We start from the raw sequence: 18,136 nt of genomic DNA on the forward strand, positions 1-18,136 counted from the left end.
AGGAAACAAGTTATATTTTTAGTTTTAAATTAACTTTATTTCTACTTTTAAAAAATCAAATAATAATAATGTAATATGTATAACAATCAACTGGTATATATAATAAAACATTTCAATAGATATTCAAATTAATACTCAATTAACATTAAAATAAATTTTTTCAACTGATCACAAATTTAAATTAACATTACAATAAATTATGTTAATTGAACACAATTAACATTCCCTTCTTCAACAAAGTATCAAGTTGTTGTTCGGTGAGCGCATAAGTCTATGTTTGAGTCGCGTGAGTCCATACGTTTTCGTAGGTTTGATAAAATTGTTGTACGTTATCATTATCATAAGGAATAATTGATCAAATTTGAGTATATGGAATATGGAATAAAATTTTAAATTTGGAAAAAAGAATTTGGAATAAAAATTTTGGAATATGAAATGATAAATATGTAGAATTCCGTAAGAATGATAAATCAAAAAAAATTATTATATAATATTTCGCGTTTTTTTTTAATTTTGCGTTTTATATATTTTATTTTAATAATTTAAGTTGCGTTTTAATATTTTATTTTAATAATTTAAGTTGCGTTTTAATATTTTATTTATTTTCAATCTCCGAGGTTAAAATATGCAAATAAAATATTATTCACATTACCCTCTCTTTAAATAAAAAATTTAAATTTCACACCCTAGTTTTAATTCAAAAAGTGTTATTTTTAATAAAAATTCTTCATAAGATGATCTCATCACACATTTAAATATTTATCTAAAATGAAGATGTTTAATTTTTACATAACCTTCTGTCAAGCTTTAAATTTCAAAAACTTTTTATCACATTTATTACTTGTTATTTTATTTTAAAATTTTATAATAAGCAGATTTTTATCTATTAAATCTATTTTTCTTGTTTAGGATTTTTAATGGTTTAACTTTGTAATATTTTTAATTAAGAATTCATCTTTAGGTAATTCAGTTAATTTACACAATTGGTCATAATTCAAGAAATCAAAAATATCAATAGGCATTTCATTAAGAAATTCATTTAGCAAATAATTTTTTAAGGCATTTTATCATCTTTGGTCATAATTCAAGAAATCAAAAATATCAATAGGCATTTCACTAAGAAATTCAAAATATCAATACATAGGCATTTCACTAAGAAATTCAAAAAATCAATAGGCATTTCACTAAGAAATACAACTAATTCATTAAGTAAATATTTTTCAAGGCTTTTTATGTATTCAAATATGTCTATTATGATTGATTTACATTTAAGTTATTTTAATAAGTAAATTTACAACATGCCTTTATCTCGGCATAAAATTTTTATTTATAATAACTTTTCTTCTTATGTGGATTAGAATAATAAGTAACCATCATTGGTCTCACAATATAGAATTCATAACCTATCGTTCAACTTCCATATCAGTTCTTTCTAGGTTGTCACATTAGGTTAGGTGCTGGTTATCATATTCCAGTCCAACATCCAGAGCCAGGACACCATGAAGAAAGAAGCTTTTTGCATGAAAGAACGTGCTAAGGTATGATTCTTGGTCACCTCAATAGATTAGGTAGTCATCTCAATAGATTAGGCATTGGTCATGTCAATAGATTAGGTAGTCATCTCAATAGATTAGGCAGTCATATCAATAGATTAGGTAGTCATCTCAATAGGTAGTCATATCAATAGATAAGGTAGTCATCTCAATAGGTAGTCATCTCAATAGGTTAAGCAGTCATCTTAATAGATTAGGCATTGATCATGTCAATAGATTAGGTAGTCACATAGGCGTAGCCAGGATTTTCATAAGGGGAAGGAAATAAAAAAATTACTGGGGGCTTCGCCCCCCTTTTGGGCGGGCCTTCGGCGGGATTATTTTAGTCTATATAGAGTCATAAAATATTTTAACAAATTTTAATTAGAAAAATAGGCATGGAACAAATATGAAATATATTTTTATTAGTTTATATAAAATAAAAATATAATAAATTACTTGTATTGTATATACCTTAATATAGAAGCATGGTAATAATTTATTCCAAACAAATATAAGAAATTTATTTATAAAAAGTAAGTAGACATATAGTTGATTTTACTCTATTATATAAAATTAGTTTTAGAATACTAGGTAAAATTCCACTTTTACAGACATATTTGACAGTTAGAACAGTTAATAATTTAACAAATTTTACTAATCAATGCTCTTGATATTAAATATAGCAACAATTTGCATTCAATTATTTAACGCCATCTATTTATTTTAAGTAAAAATAATATTTAAATTTAATCTTCATATTATTCATCCCACAATGTCTTTAAAAGATTTTTTCTGCTGTCCTTATCAATATTTTATAGTTTTCTGTAAAATATAAAATTCGCTATATTGGTAAAAATTACTTGATTGTCATTTGGTAATTAGATATACTGTAAATCTACGACATATAATATTCCACTGTTTGTATTGTGCTTTAATATTTTTTTAATTTATGATTTAATTTTATCAATAGTTTTATAATTATATTTTACTTTTATTAAGATAAATAAATTAAAATTACTTACTTTTTAAAAAATTATATTTGATATATTATATTATTTAGTAACTTTATGGATATATTATTAATAATTATAATACATTTCACTTCTGTCTTAAGACTTATCTTTGGCTTATATTCCATTTATTAAAAAACATTTTTGGTTCATTTTATATATTTATAAATTTATTTTCCCAAAAATCTATAAATTATGATGAATAGTTTTATAAAAAAATATAAACTTTTACATTCTTTCTTTTAAATTATTATTTAAGATATATGCATACATATTTGAGGGTCAGAGAGTGGAAAGAGGACTAAGGGGGATATTTTTTATTAGCTAAATATGATATTTACAAAAAGTGATAAATTTCTGAAGGGGGGGGGGAATTTCCCCTTGTTTACCCCTGGCTACGCCTATGGGTAGTCATCTAAATAGATTAGGTAGTCATCTCAATAGATTAGGTAGTCATCTCAATAGATTAGGTAGTCATCTCAATAGATTAGGTAGTCATCTCAATAGGTTAATCAGTCATCTCAATAGATTAGGCATTGTTTCTAACGTAATTGTTTGCATTATTGTTACTGTGCCACATGGAGTTTCTTCCGTTATAGTTTGAATTGTTGTTCGAAGATTGGTTATTAAGAAAATTTCTAGAGTTACCCTCACTTTTGTATATGTATATATCAGAATAATATTTGACTATATATTTTTTTTTAAAAAAAAACAAGTCATTTCGAATTTAATTGAATTTATACTTTTTTTTTTAATTTTAGGCAAATTTTATATATTTTCTTATTTTTTTTTTTACAAAAACGTACCGGGCACCATGAAGGAAACAAGTTATTTTTTGAGTTTTAAATTAACTTTATTTCTACTTTTAAAAAATCAAATAATAATAATGTAATATGTATAACAATCAACTGGTATATATAATAAAACATTTCAATAGATATTCAAATTAATACTCAATTAACATTAAAATAAATTATTTCAACTGATCACAAATTTAAATTAACATTACAATAAATTATGTTAATTGAACACAATTAACAAATGCAATCTAAAATTTTTGATCCGATCGTGAGTTGAAAGATATTCTATGATCTGACCCGGGATTGATTTTATAAAATATTTGCTAAAACGAATTTCATTCGGAAAAAGGTGTACTATTAAAAGATATTTGTATTTTGAAATTTGACCAGGGCTCAGTTTTTCGTATAACCATATATCTCTAAGAGGTTGAAATTATTATTTTATACTAAGGCACATACCCTTTTCTCGGAATAATTACTGTCCCATCTCACTGTAACCTGTACTGATGAATGTTTGCCAAGTTTCAATCTTGTGTATTTCCTTTGGCAAAAATTTTTACTTTAGAATTGAAAAATAATGTATATAAAATAAAAACTAATAATAGTATAGTTCTAAATGATATACACATACAAAATAAATTTTAATTAAAATAGTATTAGTTGATTCATATATTTTAATATTTTTTATGATTAAATTTAATTTATTTCGATATTAATTATTTTGCCAACTCCTAAGCTTTGCCATCTTGTTATTTATATAACCTGTTTAAGATGAAAACTCGGAGAACAAAAGTCACAAAAACTAAAGGTAAATTTAAGTACATAATACCCTATTATGTTAAAATAGAAGGAAATGTTGAAAAAAATGATTCAGTCAATATAGAAGAGACTGGTGAAAATATACAAGATAATGAGATGGACGTTAGCAAAACACCAATAAAAAAACGGCGTGGTCGCCCAAAAGTTCATACTCCAAGTAATAAAGATGATATTCTACCTATGGATACACAAGAAAATGAGATACATGAAGTATCTGACAAAAACATAGATTATAATGAAATTAATGTGGATAAACCAAATTTAAAGGAAAGTAAAAATTTTGCTGAAGAATCAATTCTATCAAATAAAAACATAAATGAATTTCAAAGTAGTGATATAAATATAATTGATAGTGAAACAACAATTTTTATTGATAATAGTATTGGTAATATAATTCATCTAATTTAATTATATGTATTTACAGCAGATGTATTAGAAGATTGTACAACTAAGGATATAGAAATCAAAAAAGTTTAAATGCATTTAATTTATTTTTATACAATCTTTAGGAAAGTTTTGTACATGAAATAAATATTGTTGAAGAAACTAAGACAGAAAATATAATTGACCAATCATTAAGTTTAGAAATCCCATATAGGGATAAAGATTTGGAAAGACTTGGAAACAATATAAATGATAATACAAATATAATTAAAAATGAACAAGAAATTATTATACATGATAATTTTAAAATTATTCATACAACTATTGAAACTCTATCATATAATAATGACATAGAAATAAATCATAAAATTGATTCAAACAAACAAATATATAATAATGCTGAGGAGATTATACCAGGTGAAGAGCTTTTTGAACCTCATTTTGAAGGTGATGAAGAATTTAATCAAGATTTACAGACCACGTTAGATTTTATTTAATTATTTTTTGATTACTTTTATAAAGGGCTGAGGTGGATTCTGAAACAAAAGATCTAGAGGAGAATATAAAAGAAGTTCTTATACCTGGTTTTAAAGTAAGTATAATTTAATATCTTTTTAATATTGAAATATGTCAACTAGTTAATTATTATTCAATACTTTATCACATCTTTTTTATAATTTATATCTGGTTTGTCGAAATAACAAATTTCTTGTTCAAATCTCCTTCCTGATTGTTCAAAATCTAAATAAGTTGCAATTTATAGTTAAAATGGGTGAGCATGTGACCTAATCTTGATAGATATATATTTAAATCAATCCATTATGATAATCACCTAATTGGATGTCATCCAATTACTAGGTGACATGATAATATATCATAAACAATAATAGCAATAACATGATAATAATAGCAATAACATGATAATAATAACAATTGAGTGATGATAATAATAATAATATTTATGGGGGTTATTAACATAGCAAAGAAACATCATACACTAATAATAGATATATGTTACTTTTCAATGTTCTTGTGATGATAATAATGATTTGATTCCACCAATAATAATCTAATAACGAATGCTTCAAATTATCTAAATTAAAATCCAATCAATTTGTAATTATACACTGTTTCAAAGTTCAACATAGGTATCAGCCATAGTAGTCTTGATGGAAGATAATAGTTAAGCTTATGATTACGTTGATTTGACTGATGACTGATTATAATGTGTATTAACTATGAATTTTATATCAATTTAACTTTAATTTTTATATTAACATTTTTTAGTTTTATCTCAATCTTTATCTTAATTATATAGACTCAATCACATGAAAACATAGAAATTCAAAATGATGAAAGTAAAAAAAATAATTGAAATTTAGAAATTTGCATATAATAAGCACTAAATTTGATTATTTTTTCACCTAAGTTTGTCCCAAAATTTTTACTAACAATTAAGCCTGAATCTGACCAGAATTTAATTAAACACATTTTTATATAATTAAAAAGAGTAAAAACCAGAAATTGCTTTGTCCTATTTTCAAATATTTATAAAAGAAATAAAAATTTTTTATTTTATATATTCTTTAAGCCTAAACTTATCTCGATTTCTCATAAATTTTCATGCATTTTCTTTTATCCCACACGTATATATTTTTTAAAAAGACCAATCCCCCAATGTGAATAAGCCACCACTAACATTTTATGGAACATTGGACACTTTTGAAAAATTGAAAACTGAAGTCTCTAGGAGTTCTAACGATGCTTCATCTATAATTCATGTTTCAAATTTGGTGAGTTACCTTTTATTATATTTAAACTAAAATATATGTATGTTGGTTATCTTTATATAAAGCATGAATATTCAAGTAAAATAAAAATAGATTATATAGGCTATTTTTTGAAAAGAGGACAATGATAAATTGCTATAACAAATTTTTTTTCTTCAAAGGTTCGACCATTTACTCTGAGACAGTTGAAAGAAGAATTTCAAAAATATGGAGAATTTGATGAAACTAAAGATTTTTGGATAGACAAAATTAAATCACACTGCATTGTGAAAGTAGATATTTTTTATATAAATCACCTTGATATTTTATTAAGGGGGGGGGGGTATAAGAGAAAAATAAATTGAAAAAATTAAAATATCAAGAATGAATGATAAAAAAAAATTATCATATATTTGTTAATTTTTTTGTGCACAAAAATATTAATATTAGTACTCAAATGCTGAGTCAGCCTTGGAAGCTTATAATAATTTAAACAAACAAAAATGGCCATCATCTAACCCTAAATTGTTGAAAGTAGAATTCACTGACCAAAATGAAGTATAATTAAATTATCATCTAGCAATTCTTAAATTTAGAAAATTAAAAAAAATAAATAATATTGCTAACATTAAGGTAGAGATTTTACTTAATCTTATTAAACCTTTTATTTGCAATAAGAGTGATTTCATATATAAGGTTCATTTTAAATAATATAATTATATTCTTTTTCAGTTGGATTCATACAAAAACAACCAGTTACTGGACAAATCATTCACCCCATCTACAACAAGTAGATACAATGCCAAACTCTCAACTAACACAGAAATTCCTGACTTGAACCTCTCCACAACACATTCTGAAGGTGGCATGGATCCCCAAGAGTTTCACTTGCTCAAAAACCTTGCTCCTCTTCTGCCTCCTGGTGCGCTTCTGCAGCAACATAGTCACAGAAGAGTCGTTATCAAGAAAGAACATGAAGACAAAATTATAACTGAAAAGGGTTATATAATAAATAATAATGTTGAATTCAATGTCTTTTTATAATGAAAATTTTAAGATCCCTATTTTTTATAAAATCATTTCTTCGTTTTCTATGTTTACCCTTCTCATCCTTCACATGAATAAAAATATTTTCATTAATAGAACAAGCTTTCAAAGTCAAACATGCAGACTAATGTGCAAGGGATCTTGGTTAAAATTTAAAGATCTATTTACTTTCATTAGTTTTTCTATTACCTTCTCTAATAGTGAAGGTAAGTGGTATGTTCCTATTAGCCTCTTAAATAGGACGTTGTATATACACAATACTTTATGCTTTATCTACCCTATTTACCATGATTTGATTTTCATGAGATATTTATATTTTTTAACTTTACTTATTTTTAATTAAGGCCCTTTCTCTATGGCTATCTATTCCTATAACAACACTTTTATAAATTCTGTTTTGATATCTTTATTGAGTATTATAATTGAGTCATTAATAACTTTTTTGTGAATTTACTATTTTATTTATAGATTTAGTATTTTAGCTAGACATTAAATTGTTAAAATTAAGTATACTACAATTTATTTTGAAATAGTGTTTATCAGAAAAAATATTAGCTTGAAATTCAAAAAAATATATCAAAATTTTAATGCATGGGTTGACCCATTAAAATTTCATGGAAAATCAGATTTTCGACACATGGTTCTTATTTATGTATGAATTGCCTGATCCGTTAAAGTTTTTTCCTTGATTGGTCGGGCATTGCAAGTGTTTCTATTAGAACTATATTGAAATTCAAAAACCAGCCTGGTTTTTATCCAATACTAATATGATTAAAATATAATCTAGTTTTTTAATTTGAAAAGGCTTTTATAAAATATTTTTTCGTGCCTTTTCTATTGCTAACCACAAAACTGTTTTACAATTATTATTTTTTATGACACTGATAAAATTACACCAATTAAAATGGTGTTATGCTTAATCAAATTTATGGGTGACTTCCCATTCAAAATTTTTGAATTATATTATAGAAAGTGTTGCAAATACTTCATCAACCAAATCACCTGAAGAAATGGATACAACTGATGCTAGCAATAAATTGGAAGATAAACAAACGAGTCCTGGGAAGGTTAGATACCACCCTACTATGATGGCTATACATCATCTTATATCAAAAGATACCAAAGAAAACTCGAGTAATTATATGATTGATATCTTTTTCTTTTTTTTCCTTCAACTATTAATTCAATGCACTGCTAGGTCCCATAATTTAGACATGATTAAGAGTTGAATAAATTTTTTATTTTGGTACATACTCAAAAAACAGAAGTACAACTGTGTTAATTTATTTTGTAGAGAATATTTTAATTCTACAATAGGTATGTTTTAGTCAACATGCCTACCAACTCATTTTTTATAATTTTTTGAACCCACCCACCCATGTTTTATTTTAAATTCACCTGCCCAATGTTTTAAAATGATTTTAATGACTGGTTTGGTCCTTATTTATTTTATAATATTTTTAATTAATAACCCTCTATTGCATATAAAAAAAAAGGAATAAATTTTAATATAAATTTTTTACAGCTTAATACACATGATGTATAATAGATACACATATATTTTATTTATTTCTATAGTTAATTTTGTCAAAAATGGAAGACAGCTATCATTATAAAAATTCTAAAATACGTAGTTTACAACTTTTCAACAGTTGCATTTTTTCCATTTCATAAATTATGTAATTTCTCTTGTACAAATTTTTAAGGAAAAAGTTTTAAAACAAATTCAAATTATTTATTTACAGGAAATAAAGCTTTTTTTTGAAGTTATCTATTAGAAATCCTATAAATAAAGGTAAAAGAAATGTTTTATATATAAATAGATTGTTATATTCATTAATAGTGTTTAAAATTAAAAAAGCTATGTGTACCCAGATACATAATGCACTCAAATGCAATATGAATTTGGGCTTTTTTGATTATTTTTTTTATATTAATAAATATTCTTTATTTGCTATCTATAGTCAAAATGTACTGTATTCCAGAATATAGTTCTGATTCTAATATCAGTGGCTCATCAGATGAGAAATTCTTGATTCAAGATCAGCAGATGTTGATTATGCAGTTTCAACTACATTCCATTTTTAAATTGTGTTTTGATAATTGGTTCTGTGGTATAGAACTTCAAGTATTACTCGCCCAAAAGGGAGTATTGCTACAGCGAGGGCTAATAGAATTTATAGTTGCCAGTTTCCAACTAAAAAAGAATTCTAAAAGATGAAGCGTGGTTTCACATAAGATCATGGAAATGGTATCACCGTATAGTATTCCATATATTTGATATGATGCTCATAAATCTTGGTTAATGTATAGGCGAGATTTTGTAGCTTTGAAGGTACCGGTAAAAGAACAGATGCCATTATTAACATTCAAAATTTCAATAGCAGATACTCTGTAAATTTAACAAAAATATGAACGCTAGTGTAAAAAAACGAACATCAATTGACATCAAATATAAAAAAATCTAGCAAGGGGCCGATAAGTCTTATTACGAATGAAATAAGATATGATTTAGTAACACATTAACCAAAATATAGTAAAAAGGCGTGGTGCAAAAACCCTGGGTGTAAATTGGTTTGTACTAAATATGGTGTATCATTATGTTTTACTATAAAAAAACGATTGTTTTTATTTCACGAAAATTAATATAAATTTGTTTTATTACATTATTTATCAAATAATAAAATTATATGTCTTTATATTATAATTTTGAAATTAAAAAAATATACTTTTTACATGCATTGTGTATTTAAATACACACTGAATTTTTTTTTATGGTTTAACCCTTTCGCGCTTTTCCCTCGATGAAAAATTTTTTTTTTTTAAGAGTTATTTATTATGACACAAATAACACATTTTCATCAAAAAAACTTATTTCGAGTATTTCTATCAAAAGATATTCAATGATTCCAATTGTTATCAATGGGCAAAATGCAAGTTCATTTAAAAAATATTTTATTTCATAAGAAATAACAATTTCTTTTATTATTAAACATAAATAAATATTACATTTTTTGCAAATAATTCTTGAATAGGCTTCTACGCAATACTTGCACCTTTGCTTAATACTTACGGGCATTGGGAAATAACCTACTTGGTCATATCTTATATCCGATATGAGGGCAATGTTGATAACTTTTCTTCTTTTAACATCTATGCTGGAAGGTCTGCCGGTTTTTTTTGTATTATCCTTTCCTGCAAACATCAACTCTTTTGCTATCTGCGATTTAAATACCAGTAAAGGCATAAATTTTATACTATTTAACACCTTCATATGGCGTCTATATAGGAGCCAGGCATTTACCACACAAGAATACAATAAATGGAAAACCATTCGCATATAATATCGTTTCCATTTAATATCTGTCCGATATAACTCCACCAGCATATCGTGAAGATCTCCTCCACCCATTCCCTCATTATAGTTTTTAATTATTGTGTGCATTTCTACATTTACAGACCCGGGGTTCATTCGCCGTTACATCCTTTTAACTTTCCCCTATTTGCGGGAAAGTTGGATGTAACTGGATGCCTTAGCCTTTATGGCTTTGGCATCCCTATAGCTTTATTAAATCAAAATTTCATATATCACAATTAACAATAATGAATTTTAACTGATATAATAAGCTATTTATATAAATAAATAAAGGAGAGGGAATAGATGTTTCAACAGACCAATATTGTCGTATAGAAGGCATCTTAACTATACTTAGTATATGTATTCCAATAAATTTTTCAATTTCATCACTATCTGTATTTATAGATTTACCGGCATTGGAATGAATAATTATTTGTTTCAGATACAAAATTACTGATTATCTGATTGTCAAAAAATTTACGAAAATATGTTAGTGGAGTTGAATCCTCTTCAGGAATTTCTAATATAGGGATATATTCTGTATTCATATTTCCTATGCCTTTCTTAGACCACATGGTGTTATCTTTTTAATTATAGAAGTGTCTTCTATTATATCCTCCACATCAAGGCCTAGTTGATTTGTAATATAAGATGAAGTCGGCAAATCTTCTGCCAGCAAAGAATAATAATTGTCTTCTTCGTCTGAGCCCTCTATATCAGTCTCAGATATATCACCCTCGGGGATAAGTGTAGTCATATCTAAATGCATATTGATATAAAAAGCATTTCATATTACATGTTATTTATATAAAATATTTATTAGAACCTCTCCCTATATCCAAGAAAACCCACTAATAGATATTAGATAATCAATATAGGTAACTATTATCAAAATCTAATCTAATTTCCCCCCCCCCTACCCCACTTCCGTTTCCATAATTTTAAATCTAAATATCCTAAATAATTTGCCCAAAATTTCCATTTATTGATAAAAAATATTTTAGTGCATAAGAAATGACCAATGATGCCAAATGGCATTATGTTCAATTTCCAACACATAAAATGATTAAAAAGATGATAATTTTAAAATAAAAATATTAATATATATATATATATTAATAATAAAATTATTAATTATATTTTTAGCAAGATTTGATAACCAGAAATATGAATTAAAATTTAGGCGCGAAATTGGTACGAAAAAATTGTTATAACTATAATATGATATAATAACATATGTAACAAAGCGAGTTATTGATAAAATACGAAACAGCAAATATTAAAAATTAAAAATATGATTTCAAAAGTTATTAGTGGTTATTTTTAATACATAAAAAATACTATTGAAAAATTATGATTCCAAAAGTTATCCATGGGCGCGAAAGGGTTAAAAAAAATTTTTAAAAAATTATTTTTAGTTTATTAAGGGCCCTAAAAGACAAAAATAAGTTTTTTAAAAAAAATTATACATTTATTGATATGTCGAGCAATAGAGGGTTAAACTTATAAAAAAATAATTTTTAATAAATAGAAGTCAATTGCTCATTTCACCTGAAAAATATTTAAAATTCACCTGTTATTGTTTTAAAAATATTTTTTAACTTGCTCGTCAACCTGCCCAATGTTTAAAATATTTTAGAAAGTCCTCGCCCATTGCCAAACTTAAGAGAATATAAAAAATGAGAAAAAAAATTAGTGGCCAATTGTTACACTTGCATTATGTAATAAAATTAAAAAAATATGAGTATAAATTATTTATAAAGTTAACTAGTTACTTTTTAAGTTTGTAACTTTTCAAAAGTAAAATAATATTCAATTATTCATTAGAAAATTTCAGAATATTTTTGTTTATAAATTAAATTATTAAAATGGTGTTTAATATAGACTCCAACAAGGGTGAAAATAAGGAAAAGGAAGGAGGAAAAAGGATACTCTATATTAATATTCCTGGAAGGGGAAACAAACCTGTAAACGCCGATGAAGACCCGTTAACTCTCAAAAGAAGGGAGGATAGGGAGAGAGAGGAAAGGGTTTACAATTAATTTATTCATTTTCGTGGTTTTGTCGTTTTTATTTTACACTATTATATCGTAGATTACATTAAACAAGAAATACTTTTTAATTTTTTGATAAAATTTTTTTTCATTTATATTTATTAAAAATTGCTCATTATATTTTAAGACTTTATGAGATGGTTACAAAGTTCATTAAATTATGCAATTCATATAATAAACTAGTTCATAGAACCTTTTTGTTTCTCAATTTTTGAGCTTCAAGATTGATACTTGTTTCAAAATCAGATAATTGTTACCATTACTTCTAAATTTAATCATTTTATTCATAATTAATAAATTCTTCACGATTTAGTAGAATATTTTTAAAAATAAATATATTTATTTTATCTATTAAAAATAATTAACCCCTGAATCAGGGGAGAATAAGGATCACAAAAGATGGAAAAGATGAGAGGCGTAGAGATATAGCAGGTAATTTTATAAAAACCATTTTTTATATCATTCAATTAATATAATAATCGTTTTGGACCAGAGATTCACCAATACAGGTGGTATCAATATCAGCCAAGAGGGGAAACCAGGGGTAGTCGGTGCAAGAGGTTTGTCGGTTCAGGAGAAACTAATAACGATTATAAAATAAAATTTTGTTCTGAAGTAGAATTCTATGATATCCATATTATAATAAAATAATTTATATTAATTAGCTTTTTAAATTTTTATTTGTTATATGTTTTTGATGTGAAAATAATATTTTCCACTTTATATTATTAGGTTGTAATAAAAATTTTAAAGTTTGGACATGACAAAAAAGAAAGACAATATATTCAAACTCTATTTTAATATTTAGGAAAGTTTCAGATTGATATATAAGGTTTATATATGTTAAGAGCATATTAATAATATTACCACCATTGGGGTTAGTAAAATCGTGGCTTGTAGGTGCAATCATTCAATTAATTTTTATAAAATTATTATGGTACTCATATAGGAAAATTTTTACCATAAAGAGTTATGAAGAAGCAATAAAATTATATTAAAATGATATGTCATCAAGAAAAGTAACATCTATTATTGATTAAAATATAATATTTTATAAATTTTAAATGCTAATTATTATATAAATTGATCAATGTAATTTTTCATAACATTTCAATTTTATAATATCAGACCTAAATAAATATCTTGCAAACTAAAAATATATATAATATATTGTGATTGACATATTATTTGTAAATCAATTTATAATTATATTTAATCAATTAGATATGAACATTTATTTACCTTATATAAATATTAACCTGATACTAAGATCAATTATTTAAAATGATATATCTAGCAAACAAAAATTTTCATATATATATATATCTATTGTAATTGAAAACATAAATATGAACATTTTAGTTATCAGGATATTTATTTTGGCCTGATAATAAGATCTAATTAATGTTATATATTAAAAATTGAACTAGATAAATTTTGAGTGAATTAAGACATTATAAAAAATATAAAATGACTGGCATTGCTTAAATAGGTCAAGATAATAAACAAAAAATATATGATGATGACGAGGAAAATAAAATGGTTGAATAACTAATTTCATGAATTAAAATTTTTTATGGGTTATCTGCTAAAAAGGCATTAAAAAAATTATAGCTGAAATTTTTACCTCATCTCCATTCTAGAAACATCTTCTATTAAAACAGAAGAATAAAAAATCAAAAAAACACATTATTAAAATTAATAGATGTCTGTATTATATGTAAACAGGACTAAAATTTCCATAATTTTGAATATTGGTTATGTAAAGGTTTGAGGCATGGGTCCTGTCGAAAAAATTTCTTTTTTATTTGTTATAATTGCATAATATTATATAAATAAAGCATATAAAATCTGAAGAAATTTATATATGTGTCTCATAGGAAGCCTAATAAGCTTCTTGATTTGACTAGCTCCATCGATGATTTAACTAACCATGGGTTTGGGGCTACTAAGTTCAAAAAATCACCTTTACTAAACCTTTGAAAAAAATTATTAAATATTTAAAAAATATAACATTTTGTATTTATAGCTAAGTGTTTAAGATATCGTGGTATTTTACAAGATCTTATACCATTATCTTTTTCAGAGCTGTGATGATTTTGACAAATTGCACCAACTAGCCCCGGTATCTCAATACAATCCTTAGTCAATACTGCGACAATATATTATTTATTTAAAAAACAGAAATAAGAATTGCCAATATTAGCATTGAGGTTAATTGGGAATTTAAACTAATGAGACTGCCAACATTTTATAGTTCACATTAGATCTATTAACAAAAAACGAATCAAATAGTATATTATTAATATATGGTTTGTTATAATTTACAATTTGTATTCTATTCGGTTGATTTTTTTTAAAAAAAATTATAAAATAATTATACGAAAATAATGTTAACAGATTTTTAAAATTTTTTTTAATTGCACATCCAATTTAAACAGAAAAAGTTATTATAATAATCTGATGATAAAAATATGGGACAAGTTATTATTAAAATGCCTTCTTTTTCAAGACATGCTGTTTTTGATGGGAAATTAGCTCTAATTAAAAAAAGCCTTTTACAAGCTATTTGCATTTTTTGTTAATATAACCTGACAGATTGATAAGTAGTGATAAAGTATATTTAAATTATATTATAAAAATATGAATTTTTATTTCAAATAATTTTAATTTTCGAATAATACGATTATAATAGGAATTATTTGAATCATTTGTCGAATATGTGAGTTAAACAAATATTCAAATTATTTGAATCGAATAATTTCTTATTTATATTCAAAAAAATCGAATTATTTAATATTCATATTTGTCATTATTCGATTCGTTTTTGAATAGGCCTAGTTCACACAAAATAAATCTTGTTATATTGGAAATTTTTTAATCAATAAAAAGAAATTACTATTTTAGTTTCATAATAAATATGACAACATTGATGTAAAAAATAAAAATACTCTCGGAGTTAGTCTAATAATTAAATAATCAAACAAACCAAACCTTTTTAAAAAGAACCAGATATAATTAAAGAACATGGGTTATTTTACAATAAATATAAATCAGCACAAATATCAGATTAATTTTATATGTATATTGGATTCGATTGGTAAAATTTTTTTATAATTATTAGTATTGGTTGGAAAGGGTCGTATCAGTGCATCTGATATAGCCGAAATATTGGTTTTTATTTTATATATTGATGCATCATCTATGTAAATTTATATTATTGCAATATAAATCTTATTACAAAAAATCAGAATTAAAGCAGGGGTTACTTTTGATGCACATACACTATTTATATATTTAAAAATTAATAGTGCCTGAGGACAAAACAAAAAGCAAACCTGGGCAATTGATGGACGAATTGTTCCGAAAAACCATTATATCTCCCTGTGTCTATTGGCTACCTTTGAGTGAAACGAAGGTTCATGCATCTGTTATATTCTTAATCTAGCAATATATAATTTATACATTAGGATAACTATTAAAGAACTAAAATGGATTTTTAAACTATTTAGAGTCGATCAATTAAGATTACAGCAAGGATATAAAAAAATTTGAATATTATTTTGATATTTAAATTTACTTAAAGAAGTAGCTATAGATTCTCAGGCATATATATGTAATGCAATTTTATTTATTTTTCACATATAAAATAGGCTAAGGAAAGGCTGGAAAACCTCGAAAAATCTCACCCTTCCCGCCTATACATTCATGAAAAGGATTGTGAGCGTTCCCGCATATTTTTCCACGATTACTCCAACATACTACGAAAAATTATGAATAGTAAACCTAATCCTCCTCCACTTTTATCTATAAATCATAATGAAGTTTTTAATAATGATGAAAACAATATTTCTAGACAAGAAATGGTCTCTCATAACGCCTATAATAGATATGAAGGGGGCAGGTTTAACGATAGATCCGATAGGATGGATTATAGGGATAAAATGGGGTTTGATGACAGGATGATGGTTAATTATGAAAGGGAACGGCCTTTCGTCAAAAGACCCAGGTACGAACAATCATATGAACACAATGAAAGGACGATTCCCAATAATTTTGTCTACGAAGATAGGAATCATTATCAAGAACCTCCTGGCGAAGAAAGATACAGCAGAGGCGGCGGAATGGCAAGAGGTGTCGAAAGAATGTACATAGGAAAAAAAGTATATAGTTATATAACCATCATATATATGATAATAGATTAGTCAATCCAGTTCATAAGGGCCATTTTTATATAATATTTATTATATTATATGATTTTAAATTGTCACGCCTCACAATATTTTAGGAAGAAAGAAGTTACAGATCTCCACCTGCATTTAGAAGATCTTCACCCCTCAAAAGGGATTACAAAAGAATATCATCTTCTGGAGTTCGATCCCCTCATAGACGTTGAATTAGAAAATATGGATTTCAAATGTATATATTTAAGTTTTCATTCTTTTCTTTACACTTAATTTTTTTTAAAATTAAATTTGTGATTGAGTTGTTTTAATGTGATTGAGTAATGTTTTTATTATAGATGTAATTATATTTTCTTATGTTCATTTTTATATAGTTCATCAAAGTGTAAAAAGAAAAGGCTTGAATATTAATATTTAGGATATTCATTTTAAAAGTGGATAATTTTCAATAAGGTATAGGAAGAATGATTTAATTATTGTTTCTATTGATAAGACATTTTTGTTCACTGTCAAGGAATAATTAGATATTAAAGTTTAACTTTTCTGGAAAAATAATAATAAATATAATTAATAAAATCCTTTATAATAAATAATTATATATTTATTATTCTATTATACTTCTAAATTATGTATAGGTAGAATTTTTCATATTATATCATACAATATAATTTATTATATTTCAATAAATGTTTATTTAAAAAAATATATAAATTTTGATATAATGTGTATAACAAATTTTTTTTAATGAATTTGTTTCAATATTTGAATTATAGAAAATCTGCTAAGATAAAATTTTAAATATTTAAATTAATATGAGATAAATTTAATATTTTTTTCCCACTATAATATTTAAAAAATAATACTTTTCATCCATCCCAGAAATAGATGTACTTGTTACAAATTTTTCTCCCATTGTAATATTTAAAAAATAATACGTTTTATCCATCCCAAAAATAGATGTTCTTGTTATAATGTTTACCACCATTCCTTGGCATTTCCTATCAAAATGAAGTCCTTCATGTTATAAAATGAACTAACTCTTCTAATTTATAGTTAAGCTTTATATTTTATTGACATTCGAAATTTAATTCAATTTCTCAACTTAATTAGCAAAAAATTGTGATCTATCTTTCTTCATAATGCACTATTACAAACAAATTATTTGTTGTGATTGTT

The 18,136-nt window shown here is 24.9% G+C and overlaps 1 protein-coding gene across 3 annotated transcripts; it reads left to right on the top strand.

Moving 5' to 3' along the window:
- Positions 1-4,061: 4,061 nt before the first annotated feature.
- Positions 4,062-17,174, top strand: LOC135929091 (uncharacterized). 3 transcript variants are annotated; one of them, XM_065465591.1, is made up of 16 exons: positions 4,062-4,153; positions 4,193-4,549; positions 4,589-4,635; positions 4,674-5,029; positions 5,071-5,140; positions 5,867-5,906; positions 6,214-6,341; positions 6,500-6,610; positions 6,768-6,875; positions 7,050-7,317; positions 8,334-8,498; positions 12,607-12,752; positions 13,154-13,208; positions 16,088-16,194; positions 16,430-16,939; positions 17,065-17,174. In XM_065465591.1, exons 1-16 carry the CDS (start codon positions 4,117-4,119, stop codon positions 17,170-17,172), a joined length of 2,613 nt encoding a protein of 870 aa, XP_065321663.1. In that variant the 5' UTR covers positions 4,062-4,116; the 3' UTR covers positions 17,173-17,174. The 3 variants fall into 3 exon arrangements, with proteins under 3 accessions (XP_065321663.1, XP_065321664.1, XP_065321665.1); XM_065465592.1 differs by having other exon boundaries at positions 4,592-4,635; XM_065465593.1 differs by having other exon boundaries at positions 4,074-4,153; positions 4,196-4,549.
- Positions 17,175-18,136: the final 962 nt, after the last annotated feature.

The sequence above is a fragment of the Gordionus sp. m RMFG-2023 genome, chromosome 4 (genome assembly GCF_954871325.1).
Source record: "Gordionus sp. m RMFG-2023 chromosome 4, tfGorSpeb1-WG-v2, whole genome shotgun sequence".
NCBI lineage: Eukaryota > Metazoa > Nematomorpha > Gordioida > Chordodea > Parachordodidae > Gordionus > Gordionus sp. m RMFG-2023.

Bases quoted from the DNA above. Each gene is read 5' to 3' on its own strand.
- LOC135929091 (XM_065465591.1), top strand. From the start codon at position 4,117: ATGAAAACTCGGAGAACAAAAGTCACAAAAACTAAAG. The intron at 5,141-5,866 runs GTAAGTATAATT...TTAATTATATAG, and splicing joins TTCTTATACCTGGTTTTAAA to ACTCAATCACATGAAAACAT. The intron at 6,611-6,767 runs GTAGATATTTTT...TATTAATATTAG, and splicing joins AATCACACTGCATTGTGAAA to TACTCAAATGCTGAGTCAGC.